The following is a 22,097-nucleotide window of genomic DNA, read 5'->3' as shown; positions in this document are numbered from 1 at the left end:
ACAACATTACTGGCCTTACAGATCAATTTATTGAGTCTGTCAGCATCAGCGACCCTCAGCCTGCTCCCCCAGCATGCAATAGTGTAGAGGATTGCACTGGCCACAGACTCGTAGAAAATCCTGAGCATTTGCATTTACTTCTGATCAGAGTGGCCCACCAGTATGCCTAATTTGTGTAGAGAGATTGGCTAACAATAAAATGTCAAATGTCGCAAGACATTTCCAAAATAAAAACACAGCCTTTGCAGAACAATACCTGGAGGGAGAGAAATAAAGCTGAAGAACTGAAGCGGAAGGCTGATCTGAGGAAAAATCAGTTGAAGAAGTGGATGAAGTCTGCAAATTCAACTATGCAAGTTTTATGGCCATTTAGCAAATAGTCAAGCATGGGAAGCCGTTCACGGAAGGAGAATATATGAAAGAATCATTCATTAAGATTTCAGAATGGGTCTTCAACACCTTCTAGAGTCTAGAAGGTGTTGAAGACCCATTCTGGTTGAAGACGCAATGATAACTCCCATTCAGCTGACTGATAATATCTTAAATTCAATTACGCTGGATGGCCTTAGAGAATGTAAGCAGATTTTTAATTGTCTTTTGTCACTTTAACAGCCTTCCTGCTGAGAAAGACCTCAGTCATGGCCTGACAAGCAACGGCAAAGTACAAAAAGCCAAAAATAAACCATTAAAATACAATTTAAAAAGCCAACAAAAACAAACAATTATTATTCCACTAAAAACCATAAAACTTATTGGGTTTATACTATTAAATGTGGAAATAGTGAAATTTGTCATTTTTTATTTAAAATAAAATTTCTCTTTTATGTAGGACAAAGTTTGGATAATTAGTTTCAAGGCCTTTTTTGAAATTTTGTTTTATTTGATTTACTCTTAAGTTTGAAGATGTGTGCTGACTGGTTTCTTTGAGTTTCTGCAACATTCCTTTACAATGTAGAAAAACGAATATAATACTGAAATTGCACCTTTTTACCCAGATATTTGAGTTCTTTAGACTGATAGAAAGGGGAAAAGACTTGATGGCCAATGCCCCCCCCCCCCCCCCCCCCCCCCCAAAAAAAAAAGCGAAAAAAAAAAGAAACAAACCAAAACAACGAACAATAGGAGGACAAGCCAATGTGGGTGGGGTAGACGTTACAAAGAGGCAAAGCTAAATGAATAACAGAAGAGAGATTAGCAAAATAAAACACGGGCAATAGTGAGGAGGGAAGATAATGACGCTGATAGGGAGACATCAGAAACATGAGAAAGTATCAGTTACTCAACTCAACAAATACTCAACAAGAACAAAGACACATTTGATTGAGTTATAGCAGCTGAAGCTTGGCCCCCCAACATGTTTAAAGGATTTCCCATCCCTTATCCTAAAAGAAACCTCGACTGAAACAAGCAGCTATCAAAGTAAACCAATACCAAAAGACCTATAGCAATATATAACATTATTTGAAAGGATAGGTTAATGCAAATCATTGCAACTCTTTTTTAGTCCAACAAAATGGATGATGCTAAGTAAGAACTGGGTTAGAACAAGTCGTAAATTTGTAATATCAAAATAATTCCTCTGCACTTCACGGATTCCGTTTTCTTCCCGTATAATAAATGCAGTTAAATTTGAAGTATTATGTAATCCATCTGACCATTTACTGGCTGTTTATGTTGAGTATCAATGAAATGATATGGAGAATCACACTGATGTCTAGTCTATGTTTACTCACCACTCAGACTTGTAATACAGCAATAACCTGCTGATGCTGTGATGCATCTTTTATCCCTTTATCAATGATAATGCTGCAGATATGATGTAATCTTTCAGGTCTATGTGAATTTTCTAGAAACTCCAAACTGCCCCCCTCCCTTCACCTACCGCATCATGCTCTGCTATTTGCTGCAGCAAGCTTTTGTTTAAATGCAATATAATGAAATCATAATCATTGCCGAATTCATTTGTAAACTCTATCCTGCACATAATACACTGAATACATCCATCCTAATCTTTGCTCGGTATCAGGATTAAACTCCTCTATAAATAATACTTAAATAATAGCTTTTACTGCATCTCAGAACTGCGTGTGCAGCTTTTTCTGCAGCACTGAGGCCTTCAAAACACAAAACCCTCAATGCGCCTTTTTCTCAGTGGGTTTATCGGTCGCCCTGAACGATTTGATTATTTTCACCAACCGTATCAGTTAAGATAAGATAACCTTTATTACCCGCTGAATCGGTTTCTTTTACCTTGTTTTTAACCTATACTGATTGTAGAAACACAAATATGGCACGATTCATAAACAACGATTAAAGGAAGAATGAATATTGCGGATATTTAAAAAAGCAGAAGCCGCTAAAGGGAAGATAACTCGACTTATTTTGTTCCTAAAAAGAGTCGTTAAGCCCGCGAGTCATTCAAAAGAATCCAATCGTCGCGAACATCACGTGAATGGAAATTTCCAGAAGCAGGTTTAAAGCCCGCTGCGGTCTCTCCCCGCCTACATTAGAGTGACGACGGTGGAAGAGTGAACTTCGAGGAAGACGCTACGGTCGCTTTTTTTCTGAGCTAATTGGCTACAAACCAACAAATTCGAGCATTTTGAGTTTCTCTGACAGCTTTTCGTCTTTTGATATACTTCTGGGGGGCAACAATTTGCCACAGCGTTTGCCCTTTGAATCGACTTCAACAGAAAGAAGACCTTCTAGTTACAGTCGAACTGGTAAGACAAACATCGCCGTTGGCTTTATTTTATTTCTAAGTTAGAGTTACACGAAACGGTTTCAGATTAAAAACAAACAAACAAAAAAGGTTGTGACTAATGCAAATTGAGTGATGTGGATAAGTTATTATTTGCGAATGTTGCTCAACGATGGAGACGCGTTAGCTCAGGGTTACGTCAACCTGGAACTTTCCAGTTCAAGCCGGTTTAGCCGGTGAGGTTACACAACACTGCTTTGCTCACTAGGGGCAGCAGAGTGGTTATGCAACGGTTATGCTGTCTTTTAATAGACTTTAACCGCTGACACACGTTTCTAACACAGAATGTAACTTAAAGTATTCCTTTTATAAGCTGTTTAATGTTCAGGGAGCAGTTTTTAGTTTTAGCTTGCCTTGAAATGTGATTTACCAGTAGTCTGCAGTCGCGTTTTGCTCTAGGGATCTTTCTCTCTAGGTCATTGAGAAAGTGGTGGTAATGCCACATTAAAAAGACTTCGTTCCAGTAAAGTATTTAAAATTACTGAGGCGTGTTGATCACTTAACACTAGATGTACTAAACCTGCACAAATTTGCGTAACTTCCCTCAATCCAACACCTACTAGAATTACTGGCTTTTTTATTTTCTGGTGCAAGTTCTGAGGTGTAAATCACCCCTGCTGAGATTTTCACAGGTCGTCAGCTCGTTTCTCCTCCAGCTTTTGTTGTGCCAACCACCCATTATCCTTGAGGTCTGCAATGTGCCAGGCCTCAAGGATAATGGATAATGCATTTGTTTACTCAGAGTAGCTCAGATCCAAGACAGGCCAAACCTCTGTGTTACAACCGTCACAAATGTCTATAAAATATCCCACACATTGACTGATCTGCAATTATGAAAGGCACACATTCACACCTTCCCTGACTCTCAGCACAGATCTTCCATTATTCCATTGTGACTGTGTATGTGTATGACTGGCATTGCATTACTACAGCACAGCGCTGTGCATAAATGCAGACCGACCAGGCGGGAGAATCACACACACATCAGGATGGCCTCCATATCACTGCCAGCAGGAAGAACCTCTCCACGCAACAGGCTTTGCCTTGCTTCAGGAAATGGACGAAGCAGACTGATGGAGGAGAGGTTTCATTTGTCCAGCAGGCCACTGATATCTCCTCAGAAGAATCTGAAAAGGAGACGGAACAAGAAACCAACATGCCTCCACGGAAGAGGAATATGTCCACAGTGCGTCTCCTTACTTGGGAAAGGACCCCAGTGATCAGAAGGGAGAGAGGCTGGCAGAGAACGTGGTCATGAAACTGTTTTTGTTTGATGGGAGAAATGTCACAATGGACAATTTCTTTACTTCACTGTCACTGTCGCACAGACTGCTGCAACGCAAAACGACGTTAAGGGGCACAGTGAATAAAGTCTGGCGTGAACTTCCTCAACTTGCGCGGATGTATTCCGTAAGAGCAGCAACACGCAGGTGGCCAGTAGCGGTTTTCTGCAATATACTGGACCTGGCGGTGGTGAATGCCTACATTTTGTACAAGGCATGTACAGGGTGGTCAGGCAAAAGAAGATTGTTTCTGAGTCTTCTAGCTCAGGAACTTCGTTGCCGATTCATACAGCACAAGGAAATATTAGCACAGAGGCAAGCTGCTGCAGCTGCTGTGCCAGGGACTGTAAAGACAACGCAGTGCCAGGTGCAAGAGAGCCGCAACGGGAATCGCAGCAGGTTTACCTGTGCAACATGTCAGAAATTCACCTGTGCCAAATGCAGGGATGATGGACACTGGGTCTGCAAATGCTGTAAAGTTTGAAACACTGAAATAAAACAGACTTGTGTACCCATATATTGTGAATGTCTGTCTTTTGTATCGATTTGGTAGGAATTTCTGAAGGTTGTAACAGAGGTTTGGCCTTGGATCGGAGTAAACAAATGGCAATGTTGCCCACGCGCGCACGCAGCAAATCGACATTAGTCCCACAAGTGGAAAATCTGCATTGTTATTGCAGAAAAGTGGACAGTGCAAGACAAAAGCAGCAAAAATAAAAACTGTACACAGAGCACAGTATAGAAAGTGCACTATACAAATGTCTGGAAACATAAATATTGGACGTGTGTGTGTGTGTGTGTGTGTGTGTGTGTGTGTGTGTGTGTGTAACTAGACTTTATGCATGTTATGTAAGTTGTGGCTATATAAATATATGTACTCTGTGTGTGTATGTATGTTTATGGACAGGCATGCATGAGAAATATTGCACATAAAAACTACCATAGTGTATTGTAGGTTGCAGGTAAGGAAAGACCAGAATCTCTCCTGGTTGGGGGGCAGGGGGTGTTTGCACAAAAAAAGCAGGAGAACAATGGAGCTGAAGGCCTGTGAAAGCAGGGTGTTGGGTTCAGGGGAATTTATGCAAATTTGCGCAGGGCTAGTAAATCTAGTAGTAGGGACTTGCACCAGGGGAGGAGAGAGGGGGAGGGGAAAAAAAAGCTTAGTAATTTTAGTGTTCTTGTCGTTTTATGCAGGTTTTCTTTTCTCTTTCCAGCCTTTGACAGAAGACCAGATAATGGCCAAGGGAACAGGCTCTCATTCCGAAATGGCCCGTGCTCGCCAGAGCGATGGCCTCAATGTGATCTTTGACCAGAAAAGCCCCAGGTCATCCCGATCCTATTCCATATCCCGCTCTGTGTCCAGGAGCAGCTATGACAGCAGCCACTCCTCAGGCTCTTACAGAGGGCGCGACAGACGCAGACGCTATTACAGATCATCATCTTCATCGTCCTCATCTTCTTCCAGGAGCAGGTCTTCTCGCTCCAGGTCACGCTCCTACCCCCGCTGCCACAGACGCTCCTCTCGCTGTCGATGTGACGACCACAGCAGACGCAGCAGAGGTCGTTCTAGTCATTCCCCACCCCGCTGTTACAGGGCCCACACTCGCTCATTCAGCCGCTCGCCAGCCAGATGCTCGCATCGCAGACGGTACAGGTCTCCCTCCAGGTCCCGCTCAGTTTCCCGATCCAGGTCATCCTTCCGCAGGTCCAGGGGCCGCGTGAGCCAGTATCGATGCAGATTTTCACAATCCTCATCCAGGAGCCGATCCCGATCTGTTGGACGTTCTGTCAGCCTCAGTCTGTGTGGTAAGCTCTGTAGTTGATGTCAGTAGAAATTGGCAGCAAGCAGTAATAATGCTCGTATTAAATGTCTTCATTTGGTTTGTGTCGAGCAGATAAAAGGGAACTCCTCGAAGCTGCAAAGGCAAACGCCATGAAGATTCTGGGAGTGGAGAAACTGGAACTTCCTGAGAGTGTGAAACCAATCCTGTCAGAACCCGAGCGTGAGCCAGAGAAAAGGGTGAGACACGGCTCCGAAAAGACCGCAGCACAGGTGAGTGTGGGAGGAAACGTTACCTGTATGTGGAACCTGCCATTCACTGAAGGCGGAGCTTTTAATACTCTAAAGACTTTGATGTGCATTTTCTTTCCATATAAAGACGAGGGATATGAAGAAGCTTAGAAATATCTCCTGTGCACAGCAGTGCTCTCTAACTTTTAATCACAAGGTAGAGGTTAATGCATTGTTTTTAAATGATTCAGCACTCAGACTTTATAGCTGTGACTATATTGTGGTCTGTGTTGTTGACTTTCCTGTCTTGTTTAACCTTTTGGACCTTGAGGGGAACACATGCTCTTTATTTATTCCTGTCTTCATAGATGACATGACAGTGGTCTCCTTCACTCATCGGCACCTGGGATTAAAGGGCTGTCATGTGACTTGGGTGATAACAAAATGTACTCCTTGTAATCTTCACAATCTGCATTTTCTCCACTAGAGGCCAAATAAATGCAAATGTAGATGTCACATCTCACATTTTAGATACTTGCTAATTGCACACATAGATGCAGCCAACTCAGATGTGTTATTACTGATTCACCTTGTAGAAAGGAAGTAAAAATTTGATATTACAAATGTATTTATGCTTGCAGTTGAAGTGGGTTGTTTATTTAGCAGAGCCCTCCACTCGCTGATGGAGCGCACGTGTGTGGACTGCATTATAGAGCTAAAAACAGATGAAGAACTCCTCTCCATATACCAAAGATAAGTTGGTACACATGGTGTGTGCTAAGGGGCTGGGAAAGCTGCGTGACCACCATTCTGAAACTGTATATTTTTCTTTTTATTATTTTTTTTTATTATTATTTTTTTTAATAATTTGTTTTGAGATTCTGTTTCAAGGTCTTACCTTGAAGCTTGGATTAAGTGTTTGGGGGTTGCATGAGAGCTGTAGTTTGTTGAAGTTATACCTACCTACGCAGTAGAAAAGCTTAACTGTGTTAGAAGCAGTTAATCTAATATGACCTTCACAAACTGTCAAAGCTCACTCTGCCTCCAGTTTGGGGCTTGTGAGTAACTACTTGTTGTCCTTGTTTTTCAACAGGGCACACAGGAGGAGCCTGATGACGTCTCCAGCCCAAGGTCGTCCCAGAAAGGAAAAATTGCTTTCAGCATTAACGTAAGTGACCTAAACTAAAGTGAGTCTTCCTTTGTTTCACACTGCTCTGAATCACTCGTGATAATAAAATAAAATAAAAATTGTTTGTTTTCAGAACTCTGTTGCTAAGCCAACAGCTGCAGCTCCTCCTACAGCAAAGGTAACTCCCCGAGTGGACAGCGTAGAGCGTAGGAAGCCCTACGGCCAGTGGATCCCAGTCAGATCAGGCCAATCCTCGAGTGCACGCAAACATACCTAAACCCGCACTTGCGGGGCAGAGCACATGGACACTGTACATGCTGTATATACTGTACATATGAGATGTTCACACATTGGTGTTTTCTTGCAGATGTTAAAGATTTGTGGGAAGAAGTGAAGAATCGTTCAGGTGGGATTATTATTTTTTTTTTTTGTTTCCTTGTGTTTTTTGTGATGTTTATAAACTCAATAAAGTTATTTCACATAATACTTGTTTCTGGACGTCCTTTCATACGTGAAGGTGCAGCAGTGCCAAAGAGACTTGTGTAATTTCTTTTTTTCCCCACTTAAACCCCCAAGGGTTTAGTAGTTGGAAATCAGCTGGAAAGTGACCTGCAGTATCTGAAATAGCCACATGGTGTCAGCATTTCCACTGCCTGCAAGGTTGGTTATATAAAGGCCTGCTTCCAGAAGGTTCCTGACCTCAATTGTCAGATCTGATTTGTTCAGCTGATTCAAGCAGTGGTAACGCAGATCAAAAAGTGCATCTCCAAAACCTTGAACATTAAAATTAAATCTTTTAGAACAGTTATTGGTAAATCTGTACCTGTTGTAACATAGCATGACATGACACTTCCACTTGTTCTGTTTTAGCCCAGGTTAACACCTCTAGTTATAATGCTGTACATTTACTTGACTGGGCCTGACTCCACTAGATTTGGCTTCCAATGGGTAAGACATTTTTGTAGTGTAGTTTTTCTTTTACACTGCAAAGGGTGATGGAGTATTATCACCCTGCAGGGTAGGCACCATGGGCAGCCAACTTTGAATGCAAAAACTTAAGGGGATGTTCTTGGAGCTACATTTTAAATAGTGGTGTTGGAGAACAGTTCAGGATGTGCCTAATGTATTTCAAAGTATGTTTGCACATGTATTTAATATTTTGCCTGGAAAATATTAAATACAATATAAATAGCAGTGTGATACTGGTAAATCTGAGCTTGATACTAAGATATTCAAAGGTGCATTCACCGCTTTGAGCGCCTTACTGCCAGACTAAACGTCTCTGGCTGTAAGCTGACTTGTAATTGTGATTAATGACTGATGGGAGATACTGCTGATTACTTAGTACTGACACACAAAGCAAGTGTTGAGCTTGTTTTAACAGGAAAAGGTGAGAAGACAGGTTTATCCTGACATTTCTGCGTGACTCAATGATCCCCCACCTTTATGAGCAGACACTGGCATCAGTTGTGCCTTAGTTTTAAATCAGTATTGCTTTATAGGACACACCAACTGTCGGTTGGCCGTGAATGAATCAAAAGTGTCAGACACAACTGAATTTATGCAACGTTTCTACAGCCAGTGTCCTCAGGCTAATCAGATAAGACTTCTTAAACCTGAACACCAACAGCAAGTCAGATATCAAAAGGAAAATCTGAAGACTTTCCCTGCTTTTCATCAGCAAAACATAAACATGCATTGTGTTTAAGAAGATCTCATAAATTTACTTTAAGGGTCTGACTCATCCAAATAAAATAAATTTCAAGTAAGGACACATTTCATGTCATTTAACCCTTCTGGCTCTGTCCTGTCGCTGCTTATCCAGTAGAGGGCACAGTGACCCTACGTTCAGGCATGGAAAGCTGTTTGCATGTCTGCTCTGAAGTCACAAGGCTTTGTGTTCACATATCTGCTCTGGGGAAGTTAGTGGCAAGATGCAGATGATAAAAGCGATAAATTGAATTACCCAACTGTTGCTCCGTGTCCCGTTCTCTTCATGCACCTACGCTGAAACCCTGTTGGCTGACATTCTGTGCTAAACATGCCCCCAAAGAGATTCAATGGTGAGCTAACAGTTCATTCTCACGCTCAAAATCGCTCTCGTCATGAGACCACACACAGAAGCAGCCACAGGAAAAAAAAAAAAAAAAAAAAGCACAACAAGTGTGCAAGATAATGAGATAATTGGAAGTGGTTTATTAAAAAATAAGAGTTCAGAGACAGACTTTTCATACTGTACAAGTAAAACAAAATTTTTTTTACATATGTCAGCTCAAAAACCTGGCAACACTGCATTTTCGCTCATAAACACAGAGACTTTAAGCAAGAAGGAAAAAATAAAAAGCGAAGCTCTAAAGTGACCTGACGCTCTACACCGCTGTGCCCCTCTCCAGGTTTTGCTTGATCTCTGCTGTGTATTTGCCATAGAAACGCTCCGCCTTCTTGTTGAACTTGGCGTTCCTCTCGTTGATGTAGTCGATGTCGGCGTCGTCGTTGTAGGCCCTGCGTCGGCTGTACTTGGACCGCTTCTCAATCCTGACACAAAGCAAAAATAAAAGCAGCTTAGAGACATTTTCATAAACTGGCGTGGCCTCCAACTGTGGCAGATCCAATAACAATAACTGGCTGCAGGCAATAATTTGGAAGCATGCATTTTTAAATTTGGCAAGCCGAGTGGCGATGGAAAACCTAGCGCACATACTCGGAGGAAAATACTGTCAATTTGTGAGCTCCTACTCCTCATCCACCGTGTCTTCAAAGCATTGTTGTGCGTCATACCCTGGCAACCGAATCCTTGTCTAATGCCCTGCAGTTGCATCTCCAACACAGTCCTTCGACTGTCTTAAATATAGAAGAGCTTGGGGGAAGACCGGGGTAAGAAAAAGGTCAAAGATTTCTGGAGGAAAGAGAAAACCTTCAGCTGAGTGACATTAAAAGTGAGTGAGGCAGAAGGTACTGTTAGACCTCTTTGTCTCGCCACCTTAAAGTAGCCTCCAGTGTGGTTATCATAAAGCTTTGCAAAAGCATCACACCATCTGTCTGACATTTAGCCGTGCACACAGGCTGTTCAGGTTTGACAGTTCCCCGACTATGACCCGGTTCCACCATCACGTGACCTAGTCGGTCACTTACAGACTGGCCAACACTCATTTAATCTGTGAGATCTCCGAACTTTATTCAACACAGTTCTGTCTGAAAGTTCTGAACTGAAAACATCTGCAAGGCTCTGCAGGTCTGCTGGAGAATTTCAAGGGAGGAGACATCCAGTCACTGGCTGCAAACAATTTTCAAAACACCCCCAAAAACCAATGTCATATTTGAACATTTGAAATACATAAAAGCATCATAGCTCATGGATGTCACATGTGATGTTATGATTATCATATCAAGAACCAACGGTCACTTATGAGACGAGCAATGGCTCGGTCACATTAACACAGGGTGGCAACTTTGTTGCTATTATGAAACACTGGTGGTTTTGTTGTCACCGCACTGATTTTTTTCACATTCGGAGACTGACTACAAGCAGCTGCAGCAAGAAACAGGTCACCCAGAGGCTGAAGACGTTGCATGCTCGTCAGTGTGAGGCAACCCATCTACAAACAATCGCAGTTGGACTTTGTACAGTCATGGAGTTTGTACAGTCATTTCACCAACGGGTGCATCTTGTTTTTGATGGATCTCAAGTGATTGAAACTACATCACGATTTCTTGAGGCATTTTCGAAGTTCTGTTTCAAATCTCTGAGGTTCTGGAAGTTTGATGTGACTTTCTGTGTCTGAAGACAAGCAACAAATTTCACATTTTTTAAAGTCAATTTCTGTATTATCACAAACAGACTGCATGTAATTGACCCTTTACTCGTGGGCTGTAAACAAACAAACTTTGTCTTATTACCATAAAAGTTGCTTTGAACACGACACCTGGTCCCAGTCTTCTGAAGCAACTATTTTGCAGTATCTTGATTGTGCTCCGGTCTCCAACCACTGTTTTCCTCGGTGTGACTGCAGCACAACGGAGCTTTCATAGGCAGTTAGCAGCCCGCTGCTTGTCACCAACTTATTGCTCAAACTTTCTTGTCAAATTGCACAACCAATCACCTCCTCTTCCTGGCATAACAAGACATGACCCTGCCAGCTTGGTTACGGTTATGTTCAGTTTAGCAGGTTGAACTTCCCAGTATTTGAAAACTCAGTTTAAACCTTGGTCAGAAGGTGGCAGATAATGAACTGCCTCCTATCCTCATTTGGACCAGAATTTATGGTCCGGGGTTGAATTCTTCCACTCAGAGATTGCCTCCCATTGCCTTTGCTTATCTTCACACTGCGTTTGTGGTGTGCCAGCATTGGGAAGCAGGGATTTAACTGACATGAACCCACGGTCATCCTGAGACAAAACAAACATTTTGTGCAGCTTTGATGGTGCAAACCAATCATAATAACCAAGCTTTAACCAAATCAGTGCTTGGCTTTTCTTCCACACTGCCACAGGTGGATAAAATTCTGTTTTACATCACATGCTTGATTTTGTGTAACCACAGAGCATCAGTGGGTACAGAGGTTTATCTTGTGACTTACTGTTTCTCAACATCCTCCACCATGCGGTCAATGCCATCCTTTGTGGGAACATGGGTGCCGTAGATCAGGCTATTGGACGTGGGGTGGAAGTCCTCACCGCTGTGGAGCACCAGCAAAACAATTAGAAATGCATAACCACAGATAATCGGCACTTTAACATTCCTAAATCCACTTTTCTATCCCATCATTGTGATTATGCACATCCCAATGAGGGAAGATGATGTCGCTTTGGGGCCAGTCGTGATGGTGCATCCTTCATGGTTCTGCATGTGGCGGCTTTTACAGTCTGGAAAACACCTCCAGGGCAGTGAATTCCTCTCTGACCTTGGTGCGCATTCTCCACATTAAAAAAAATAAATCTTTAAATTATTTCTGGAGTGTGCAGCTAAGTTAACATATCGCCCAGGGAAAATCGGGGATATGCGAATTAATATACAGAAAATGCTTTGCACACACATGATGGCGGGCGTTATAGATCAATATCACCAAGCTTCATTTTCTCAATTAATTTTACTTGACTGGAAATTTCACAGTTCGGGTCACAGAAAGACCTCCTCATGCATCATTTTTATTACACTGTTAGAGGAAATTCGTAAAACTAACTCCCAAGGACATTTCTTCATAATTTGAGTAGTCTGTGTAACCGGATTAATAAAGACTCCAGAAGTGCTAGTCAGTTAAATGTAATATTTATTTTAATCAACGTACAAAATCTAACTTGCAACATACGTTAGTTAATAATAATTGGATAAACTCATTAAGAAGGCCAGCTCTGTTCTGGGATGCACCTTGGACCCAGTGCAGGTGGTGGGAGACAGAAGGACTCTGGCCAAAATAACACCTCTGATGGACAGAGTCTCCCACCCCATGCATGTAAATGCTGCTGAACTGCAGAGCTCCTTCAGTGACAGACTGCTGCATCCTTGATGCATGAAGGAGCGTTTCTGCAGGTCCTTCCTCCCTGCAGCTGTCAGACTGTACAATCAGAACTGCTCCCAACAAACACAGATGTTTACATCAGCGCTGTAACTTGCACTATTTTATCAACCGATTCACACTATAACCAGATTTTGCCTCTTAACTTCATTTAATTTAATTTAATAATGGTACAGTACTCTGTTTTTGGTAACCATTGTCCTTGATGTAAATATGTAAAAATTGTTTATGTTTCTGTTCTGTGTCTTGTATACTGTTTGTTTGTATATGTGTCTTTCTTGCTGCTGTTATACCCAAATTTCCCCATCTGGGACAATTAAAGGATTCTTTTTCTTCTTCTTCTGCTAGTTTTGGTTCCAAGATGCAGTGATGCCCTTAATGGGGGTTTTACTACAAAGATGCGCCAGTAGTAAATCTGTAAAACAATGGGCCTCGTTTTTGTCGCTCCAATTCCCTGTTTGCTCCCTGTCACATGGTGATATGCAAAAAAAAAAAAAAATCAATGTCAGCTGCCATTTTGGCGTTGCTTCGGCCAGTTTGCACAATTTTTGGTAGGAGATTGATGTGGTGGTATTGTCCAAGTGACAGCAACTATTGCTATACTGCAGCGACTTCCTGTGTGACGACGATGAATGCCAGTGGAGGGTGTACTGGGAACGCAAACGTCCCCAGTTCTGTGATTTTGAGTCTTTGCAAACAAGTTGGTGCCTTCCAGGCAAACTAAAGAAGCTTTCAAGTAAGGTGCTGTGTGCCTCTATATCTATACGTTCATATTTCCCCTGCCAGCAGCCACTCACCACCTGGCTGGAGAATACAGAGGTTGCTTGGGGTCTGACGGAGGCCCAACTCACCTTTCCTCCTTTTGCTTCTCGTAATTTTCCATGTCTGGCCTGATCTGCTTGGTAAGCCTCTGGTACTGCCGGAACTGGGCTTCTGCATATCCTGTAGTCCATCATGTGTGCGTTTGTGTGTGAGAGGAGGAAAGGAAAAAAGAAAAAGAGTTATAATTAGTGGAACAAACAGCAAGCAGGCACGAGGCTCAGCAATCACAATCTGCGGCTTGTTAAGGAGGGCTGAAGAGGCATCTCTCCACCTCAGCCCCCCCCTCCCTTTTTTTTTGAAGCCCCTCTGCTGATTATTTTCTCCCCAGAGGTTTTAATTCAGGGGAGGTTTTGATGCCACACATGGCAGCCATATTTAGGAGACACAGCAAATGTTTTTTTCCCAGCAGATTAAAGCAGGAGCAGTCTGACACGGTAAGGCCAGGATCTGTGTTCACAAAGCTTCCTGATGCTAAAGGTTGTTCCTAGTCACAAAGATCCTGGTAAAGATAAAAGCTATCCACAAAGGCATTCACCTTCTATTCCAACTCTTCCAATAGGAACTACACTAAACCTTGCCATCACTGAAAAAGTACAGATGGTGTGATGAAAAGTAACGGCTACCAAACAGTCAGAAAAATCCAACCAGCACCAAAATGGACAGAAAGAATGGTACAAATAGCAAAAACAAGCATTTCCATAAGAAGCTGGCTCCCTACATTTTGCTGTAATGTCGGCTCAAAGCATCTTTCATTCATCTATGTCACTCGAATTTTTTGTGATAAAGAAATTGGAAACTAAACAGAAGACGAGAATCACGGTGCACCACTTTCTCAAGAGTAAATTAAGTTAAGTAAGTATCTAGTAAATGATTGGACTGAGGCTCTTTGGCGTGACAAGAGGGTTGCCCACGGCTAAAATAAAGCTGTTTGATCTGATCACCTTATAACATCTGCAAAAGGATTCCTCAGCCAATACAATCATTAGACGTGGTCTATTTTTACACCGTATTAAACATTGTTCAGCAATCATGCTGGACGTTAAAGAGGATGAGAATCATGCAATCAGATTAGAATTCTTTTAGGATTCAAGCTAAATAAGGTGGTGCTGTTAGCCTGAGCTTCAAACTTGATTCAAACAGACATTTTTTGGTAGGCTGGTGACAGTCTGGCTCTTCCAAAGAATACAGGTCAGCTGCAGAGTTTCTGTGTATGCTGACAAAAAGTAAATAGAAGGGTGTGCTCCTAGTCTCCTTAGAAAGACCTCAGAGAGGTCTTACATTAGCCTAGAAAGTACCAACAAGAGGAATTTCAGCTTATAAGTGATTTAGGAATTTTTTTTATAGCAACTCTGAGCAAAGAACGGACTAAAAATGTTACATCCATTAGGAGGTGAAGCTAACATTGTTGCTAAATATGACATATTTAACTAAATAAATAGTGGAAAAAAATATCTTAGTCTTGGACATAATGAAGAATCACTCGCTGATATTTGCTTCTATACATTAACTCAAATTTCCAGGAGAAAATCATTCAGCTTTTACCAGCACACTGAAGTTCACTGCCTGTAAAAGCTTTTTTAAGTCTAAGATGTGAAAATTAAATGCATCGTGAGTGCTGTGCAACAGTCTATGATCACTCTGCTGGTTAAATCTGGGCAGACCTGTTACATTTTTCCTGCTGCCAAATATTTTACTGACACCTTAACATTACCGTGTAGGCGAATATGAGCAAATCTTTAATGGGATCGACCACAGATTTTTGTCGCTGTTCACTATTTCCTCTTTGTTTTTTTTAAGTGCCAGCGATGACACTAATACAAACGCAGGGTCATGTTGTGGCTAGTTTCTACAGCTTTGCAACCACTGCTATTATGATGGCATGTTTAACCAATTAGTCTAATAACCACACTATAAAATGTTAGACTGCACAAGTAGATGATAAAGTCATCTGTCACTCTTCCTTCTCCGACTCAACTTTCTAACACATTTTTTGCCATTAATAAATAGAAGAATAGAGTCATTAGAAAATAATCTGCATCTGTCTTTAGTGGAACAACCGACCTGCAAATCCTGTGTCGGGATTCTTTTTCTTCTTTTTCCTCTCCCACCTCTCTGCATCGTCAGCAGTGATGTCCAGCAGTTTCACTCTGTTATAGTCCTCCCCACGAGCAGCACACTCCTGAATCAGTAATCGATACTTAATAATCAGCTCAAACTGGGAAAAATTCAGCTGCACCACCGCAAAACTTTTAGATATTTTGATTCTAGTAAATCCAGCATAAAACTGCCACAGTATTTTTGGGTGATGCGATAACACGTTATGTTGTGCTACATAGAAGAGAAACAGAATTTTCTGACAATGCCTGGAGGTGATTCACTTTAGACTTTGGGGCAACTGCACTAGTGATGATATGAGATTGACAAGGATGCAGTTAATACAGCTGTCGTGGATACCTAAAAATCACTTTAAGAGTCCTGGTGGGGATTTTGCATGTTCTTCGGTATGATGGTATTTAATTAGCCTGAAATTAGGACCAGTATATCAGTACATCCAGTGTACCAACCCAGGACTACGGAAAACTGAAATACCTTTTTCTTGTCATCTTCAGCAAGCTCCCACTCCAGTCGGGCTTTCTTAGCCTCCCAGTTTGAGGGCAGCTTCAACCTCTTGTCTTCCTCCACGACCTCCTGGTGATTGAGCTTACGTGCTTCATTCTGCAGTGACAAATAACACAAATGACAGGTTTGAGGAGAAGCTGCATGAAAGAAAAAAAGGGAAAAAACTAAAATACAATACACCTGTAAACCTCTATACCTCATTTCATGGGTCACACCTGGCCCAATTTGATCAAAATGGGTAAGAAAAGTAAGAGTAACACACAGTACTTATCTTTAGAAGATGTTTACAGAGACATCTTCTGTTATAGTACATTAACATATCTACTGTTGGAAACCTACAATTCAATAACAATGTGTTTTTAACTTGTCGTTCAGTCCTACAATTCCCCAAAACACACCTTTAGAAGTTAAACTTTCAGCAAATAAGCTTTTAAAAAAAACGGGGGGTTTTTGTGGGTTTTTTTTAAAGCTTATTTTGTGGCAAAATTTCAAAGCAATATTTAGACTTGGCAGGTGATTCTTTATGCCCTGATTACTCTCCAAATGCACTGGGGGGTGTTATAATGGCTGCATGGTCCTGATGGTCCATTGCTAGTGATACCAGCAGCCCAAGTTTAAAAACATTATTTCCTTACTAGAAGAAAAGTTCTTCTCTTGTAAACAAGAACTGATGAACAGCCTTAGATTTTCTTTTAAAAAACAAATATTCAACAGCAGATCTCACTTTATCCACATTAATCACACCATCACGACACTAGGAGCAGCAGTGCGTTTCATTGAAAAACTGGGTTAGTTAATGACCTTACTGCAACTGCCATCCATTGGGCCGGTGTCACACCAAAAAGTGATTGCTGAAGTCTCTATCTGTGATATATTTGCTTATATTAACAAATATACTGCAGTGAGCAGGATGTGTTAGTGAGTTTTATATAAAATAAAGAAATTACCTGCTTTGCAAACATCTTTATGACTGCGTTATTGTCACTACCCTGTATGATTAATCAAGTCCTTTTTTGCCCAATCTTTATAGAGCTGTTGTGCTTGTGAGCTTCTGCTTTGTGACAGGAATGTTTTTTCGGGCTCAAGATGATTCGATATCATTCGTGAGAGATATGTTTGAGATATACTGGTCATATTCAAGCTTTGTTTTTCACATGCCACTGGTTTGCACACTACAGTGGATCGATTCCGGCCTTTGGGACCCCAATTTGCTGACCATGCGGTTAAACATGAGGTTTCTGTGATTTTACGATACATTTGACTGAAGCTTTGAAGTTAAACAGCTCACCCGTTTGAAATGCAGCTCTCGAAATTTTCGCAGTCTCGCTTCTCTCTTCTGGGACGTGACGGTTTCAGTCGGCTCCTCTTCGGCAGTTGCAGCAGACTCCTGCTAACAAAGACAGTTATCAATACAAGTAAAACGTTTTAATTCAAACTGTTCAATGAAGAAGAGACGCCTGAGAACAACTGACAGTCAGAAAGCTAACGCTTATTAGCCGCTAAATTCCCGTTAGCCTCGTACACAAAACACGACATTTTAACCAACAAACACGACGAAGAAACACAACTTCTGTCAGCAAAACGACACATCGCAATCTAACGAGTTACATCCATCTACCGTATCCACTATCCATAAAAAAAACCTCAATAAAATACAAATAACAAGGAAAAAGCGCTAACCTCGCTACAAGACGCCATTATTGTGGTATTGATGCGGAAGAAAACAGGAAGTTCAGCACTAGCGCCGGATATTACGTACAAGAAGAAAGCAACGCAATTACAACAACAAAACGTAAATAAAGCAAAGATAATCGATTAATTGCTGAACAACATCGGTTCATATAACGGCAGAAATCAAATATGATATAATCTCAGCTCCACTTTCAGATCATCAACTTATTTTTATTGAAATAAACAACTTAACAACTAAATTTTAATGGACGAGTCACTAAACTTAATAAAAATAATATAATAATATAATAAAAAGTAATACAAATAAATAAATAAATAAAATACAGAATTTATAGAATACAGTTATTATACAAAATTCACGTAGGAAGAATTGATGAAGATTACGAACTTAGAAAATAGTTTATAAAAGCTCCAACAACATAAAAAAAGAAAATCTATCATTAGAAGAACAGACAAATCTAAAAGATTTACAACTTAGGTATAAAAACCTTTATATTTCAAGGGCTGAAGGAGCTTTTATTCATTACTGAAAAAATGGCTAGAAAAGGAAGAAGAATGTATCTTTCTTAAACTTGAAATAAAAAGGAAAAAAATATTTTTAAATTAAACGTCAAGAGTAATATAACTGAAGACCATATTCAAAATTCTTCTTTAAAAACAAAATCAGTGAAAAACTTTAAGTTACTCCTTTTATGGACTCACTTAACAATATTAAATAATCATGCAAAGATTTAAGGGGAAAAATTAAAATTCTCCTGGCACAGATGGATTAACACTTACATCACCACGGACTGCCATTTGGCTTTTTCTACCTTTAAAACCCGGAGAGCAGCCAAATGGCTTTTAGCTAAGCTTTAGCTTCAGCCAAGTGGAAGCTAAATTGGCTAGTCATTCATATGTGTATTAGGTTGTTAGCTGGGAATTCTGGAGGGAGGGGAGTGGGGGTGTGTGGATGAGGGGGTGGGGGAGCTGCTAAAAGCTGTGAACTTCCTTTTGTGTTTCATCTTGATGCATTCTCAATCATCCAGGGAAATAAATCTCCAAAAGTCACCAACTTGGAGTGTTTCAGTTTGCCGTCTTAGAGAGAAATCAACACACATGGGTGTAGGTCCTTTGTTGCTGAGATTTATTGATAAAAACAGTACAAAAAACCAACCATTTGTACACATATTTACAAATAATAATAAAAAGTGAGTGAGTACATTTCAACATTATACCAGTGGTCTGATTGATGCCACAATGGAGCAAATCGAGCAAAGACTGATAAGTTCGCTGCAATTTCCAGTGTGTGGGGATCATTGGTCACCAACTGCATCACGTGCCACAACCCTGGTCTACACATCACCGTTGATGAACAGCTTTTCCCATCAAAGACTCGGTGCTGTTTCCTGCAGTATATTGCAAGTAAACCTGACAAGTTTGGGATCAAGTTTTGGGTGGCTTGTGACCTAAAATCCAAGTACATTTGCAATGTCTTCCCATATCTTGGCAAGGACCCCAATCATCCCACTGGGGAGAGACTTTCTGAAAATGTAGTAATGAGGCTGATGGAACCATTCCTAGACAAGGGCAGAAATGTTACCACGGACAATTTTTTCACATCGCTTTCACTTGCGCAAAAACTTCTTAGACTGAAAACCACCATCCTCGGCACAGTCAACAAGATTCGCAGGGAAATTCCTCAATCCACTAGTGGATTGGCTAGTCATTCATATGTAAATGTGGTGGAGCTTGCAAGAGAGTTGGCTCACTCTCATGTAGCTGAGAAGAAGGCAAGAAAAGAACAGTTGCTTCGGACACAACCCTCCACACCTAGCCTTGGAAAAAGAGCCATGTGTCAGGTCAAACACAAATGCAAGAACAATCATGCCACTGTGCGATGTGTTCACTGCTACAGATACACATGTGGTAAATGCAGACTACAGATACCATGGCAGTGCCAGGATTGTGAGTGATTGCTGAAAATGTTGAAATGTACTCACTCACTTTTTATTATTATTTGTAAATATGTGTACAAATGGTTGGTTTTTTGTACTGTTTTTATCAATAAATCTCAGCAACAAAGGACCTACACCCATGTGTGTTGATTTCTCCCTAAGATGGCAAACTGAAACACTCCAAGTTGGTGACTTTTGGAGATTTATTTCCCTGGATGATTGAGAATGCATCAAGATGAAACACAAAAGGAAGTTCACAGCTTTTAGCAGCTCCCCCACCCCCTCATCCACACACCCCCACTCCCCTCCCTCCAGAATTCCCAGCTAACAACCTAATTTACATATGAATGACTGGCCAATTTAGCTTCCACTTGGCTGAAGCTAAAGCCTAGCTAAAAGCCTACCAGCCATTTGGCTGGTGGTGGGTTTTAAAGGTAGAAAGGTAGAAGCCTGGGACTCCTAGTGTTAACTGTAGAGCTTTGTAAAGATCTTTAAGAAGCTATCTTTATTTCTTTATAAAGTAAGCACAGAAACTGGGAAGCATGGGTCACTTACCTCTATAGTGACTCAGGGACCAGTGTTGGTGTTATGGATGGGCCTCAGGGGTCCAAGCCCATCCAGTAAAGTCAGTGTGTCGTTTCAGCTGAATGGTACTCAAACACTTCAACTATAAGTTATAGTGACTCATACAATTTGGGTGATGAAAAACATGAACACCCATATCACTGATAAGTGCCGTGAAATCTCAGTTTAATTATTTAGCTCACAGTAATTCAATACTTTTGCACCGGTCATGGGAACCAGCATGACTGAGTGGATTGGTCGATGCAGGTCGCACTTTGGGAAGTACGACTTCTGTCTCTTTGAAATCAAAAAGAGGTGATTTTAGGTTGTGCAGCTAGTTTGAAAGCATGACCCTACTGAAAGCTGCAAAGCAAATTGAAATGTGTTGAAGATATTATGAGCTCACAGTCAGCTGTCCTAGTGTGAGTGAGTTCATAGATCCACTTCTGGTCCCATTATCACCAGTAAGCTGGCAGATGATACCACCCTATTTCTAAAGGATGAATATGAGACTAAAGATGCGCTTTATTAGACCTTCTTTTTTATATGATATGTAAATATCTTAGAATGTCTTTAGAAACAAGTTCAACCCTCTGATGAAATCAGTTGAACACAGTTTTAGTTTGTGACTCCACAGACACCCATCTGTTTTAGGGAGAGCTTTAATTGCAAAAGCAGGAGAGTTTTTGCAGACTGTTGCATACAACACCAGTTTTTTATTTATTTGGAAAAACCATAGTATTAGGAAAGCTGTCTTAATGAATAAGCCTGATAAAGGTGGAATCGTTGCCTTTGATTTTGCAAGTCTTTATCACTTCACTTTTAAAATCCAATGGTTTCAAAATCTCATTAAAATCGGACCTTAAAATCTTGAGAGTTTCCCATGAATGGATCCAAAATGTTAATATGATGATCTCTGAGTCATTTAGTCATCCCTTTCGCCTTGTGACATGGAGTGGCAACATGCTGGAAAGTGCACAGCCGGTCACCAAATTGCTCCTGAAGAAACTGATGCTTGTGGATGATTTTAGTGGTCAGACCTTAAAAAGCCGAAACCCACAAACTGAACAACATGGCCCTTCGATAAGAGATGAATGGCTCGATCATGCAGCATGCCACAGAGGTCAACTTGGTAAGTACAGCCTCTTTGCATACACTTGATTTATTTAATGAAACTAATTGTTCTTCACTCTATCACAGAAATATGTAAAAAATAATCTAAACGTAAACTGATATTAACTGTATGAAACAAAATTTCAAGCTCGATCTTTTCTCAAACATTGTCGTGATAGCAAACATCTCACTTCATTTTATGATAAAAGATTTAAAGTAATTTGAAGAATGTTTTGTTCTCTTCCTGTGTTTGCGGATTTTCTTTGTTATCTACACTCAACAAAAATATAAACGCAACACCTTTGTTACTGCTCCCATTCCCCATGGGATGGACGTAGAGACCTAAAATTCATTCCAGATACACAATATAACCATCCCTCCCAAACAGTGGTCACAAATCAGTCCAAATGTGTGGTAGTGGGCACATCTGCTATATTGAGATAATCCATCCCACCTCACAGGTGTGCCACATCAGGATGCTGATCTGACATCATGAGTAGTGCACAGGTGTACCTCAGACTGCCCACAACAAAAGGCCACCCTGGAATGTGCAGTTTTGTCTCACAGCAAAATGCCACAGATGCCACAAGCAATGACGGAGCGTGCAATTGGCATGCTGACAGCAGGAATGTCAACCAGATCTGTCGCCCGTG

At 41.0% G+C, this 22,097-nt stretch overlaps 2 protein-coding genes across 6 annotated transcripts; one reads left to right on the top strand and one right to left on the bottom strand.

The window, feature by feature from the left end:
• Positions 1–2,499: 2,499 nt before the first annotated feature.
• rsrp1 (arginine/serine-rich protein 1) lies at positions 2,500–7,676 on the top strand. Of its 4 annotated transcripts, none has more exons than XM_085391764.1 (5): positions 2,501–2,723; positions 5,239–5,850; positions 5,940–6,097; positions 7,149–7,223; positions 7,318–7,676. In XM_085391764.1, exons 2-5 carry the CDS (start codon positions 5,280–5,282, stop codon positions 7,459–7,461), a joined length of 948 nt encoding a protein of 315 aa, XP_085247890.1. In that variant the 5' UTR covers positions 2,501–2,723; positions 5,239–5,279; the 3' UTR covers positions 7,462–7,676. The 4 variants fall into 4 exon arrangements, 2 of the variants coding, with proteins under 2 accessions (XP_085247890.1, XP_085247889.1); XM_085391763.1 differs by having other exon boundaries at positions 5,259–5,850; positions 7,318–7,675; XR_014908825.1 differs by lacking the exons at positions 7,149–7,223; positions 7,318–7,676 and adding an exon at positions 6,722–7,011 and having other exon boundaries at positions 2,500–2,723; positions 5,259–5,850; positions 5,940–6,501.
• A 1,684-nt stretch (positions 7,677–9,360) lies between these two features.
• Positions 9,361–17,876, bottom strand: syf2 (SYF2 pre-mRNA-splicing factor). 2 transcript variants are annotated; one of them, XM_085391818.1, is made up of 7 exons: positions 17,819–17,876; positions 17,427–17,525; positions 16,109–16,234; positions 15,581–15,698; positions 13,549–13,639; positions 11,762–11,860; positions 9,361–9,719 (listed from the first exon to the last, which is right to left on the bottom strand). In XM_085391818.1, the coding sequence occupies exons 1-7, from the start codon at positions 17,834–17,836 to the stop codon at positions 9,554–9,556; spliced, it is 717 nt and encodes a 238-aa protein (XP_085247944.1). In that variant the 5' UTR covers positions 17,837–17,876; the 3' UTR covers positions 9,361–9,553. The 2 variants fall into 2 exon arrangements, with proteins under 2 accessions (XP_085247944.1, XP_085247943.1); XM_085391817.1 differs by having other exon boundaries at positions 17,427–17,528; positions 17,819–17,851.
• Positions 17,877–22,097: the final 4,221 nt, after the last annotated feature.

Source organism: Rhamphochromis longiceps, linkage group LG19 (assembly GCF_057381845.1).
Source record: "Rhamphochromis longiceps isolate RC_006_pf linkage group LG19, R_longiceps_female_GT1.1, whole genome shotgun sequence".
NCBI lineage: Eukaryota > Metazoa > Chordata > Actinopteri > Cichliformes > Cichlidae > Rhamphochromis > Rhamphochromis longiceps.
Note: the sequence above shows the minus strand (reverse complement) of the source record. Positions and strands in the feature narration are given on the sequence as shown.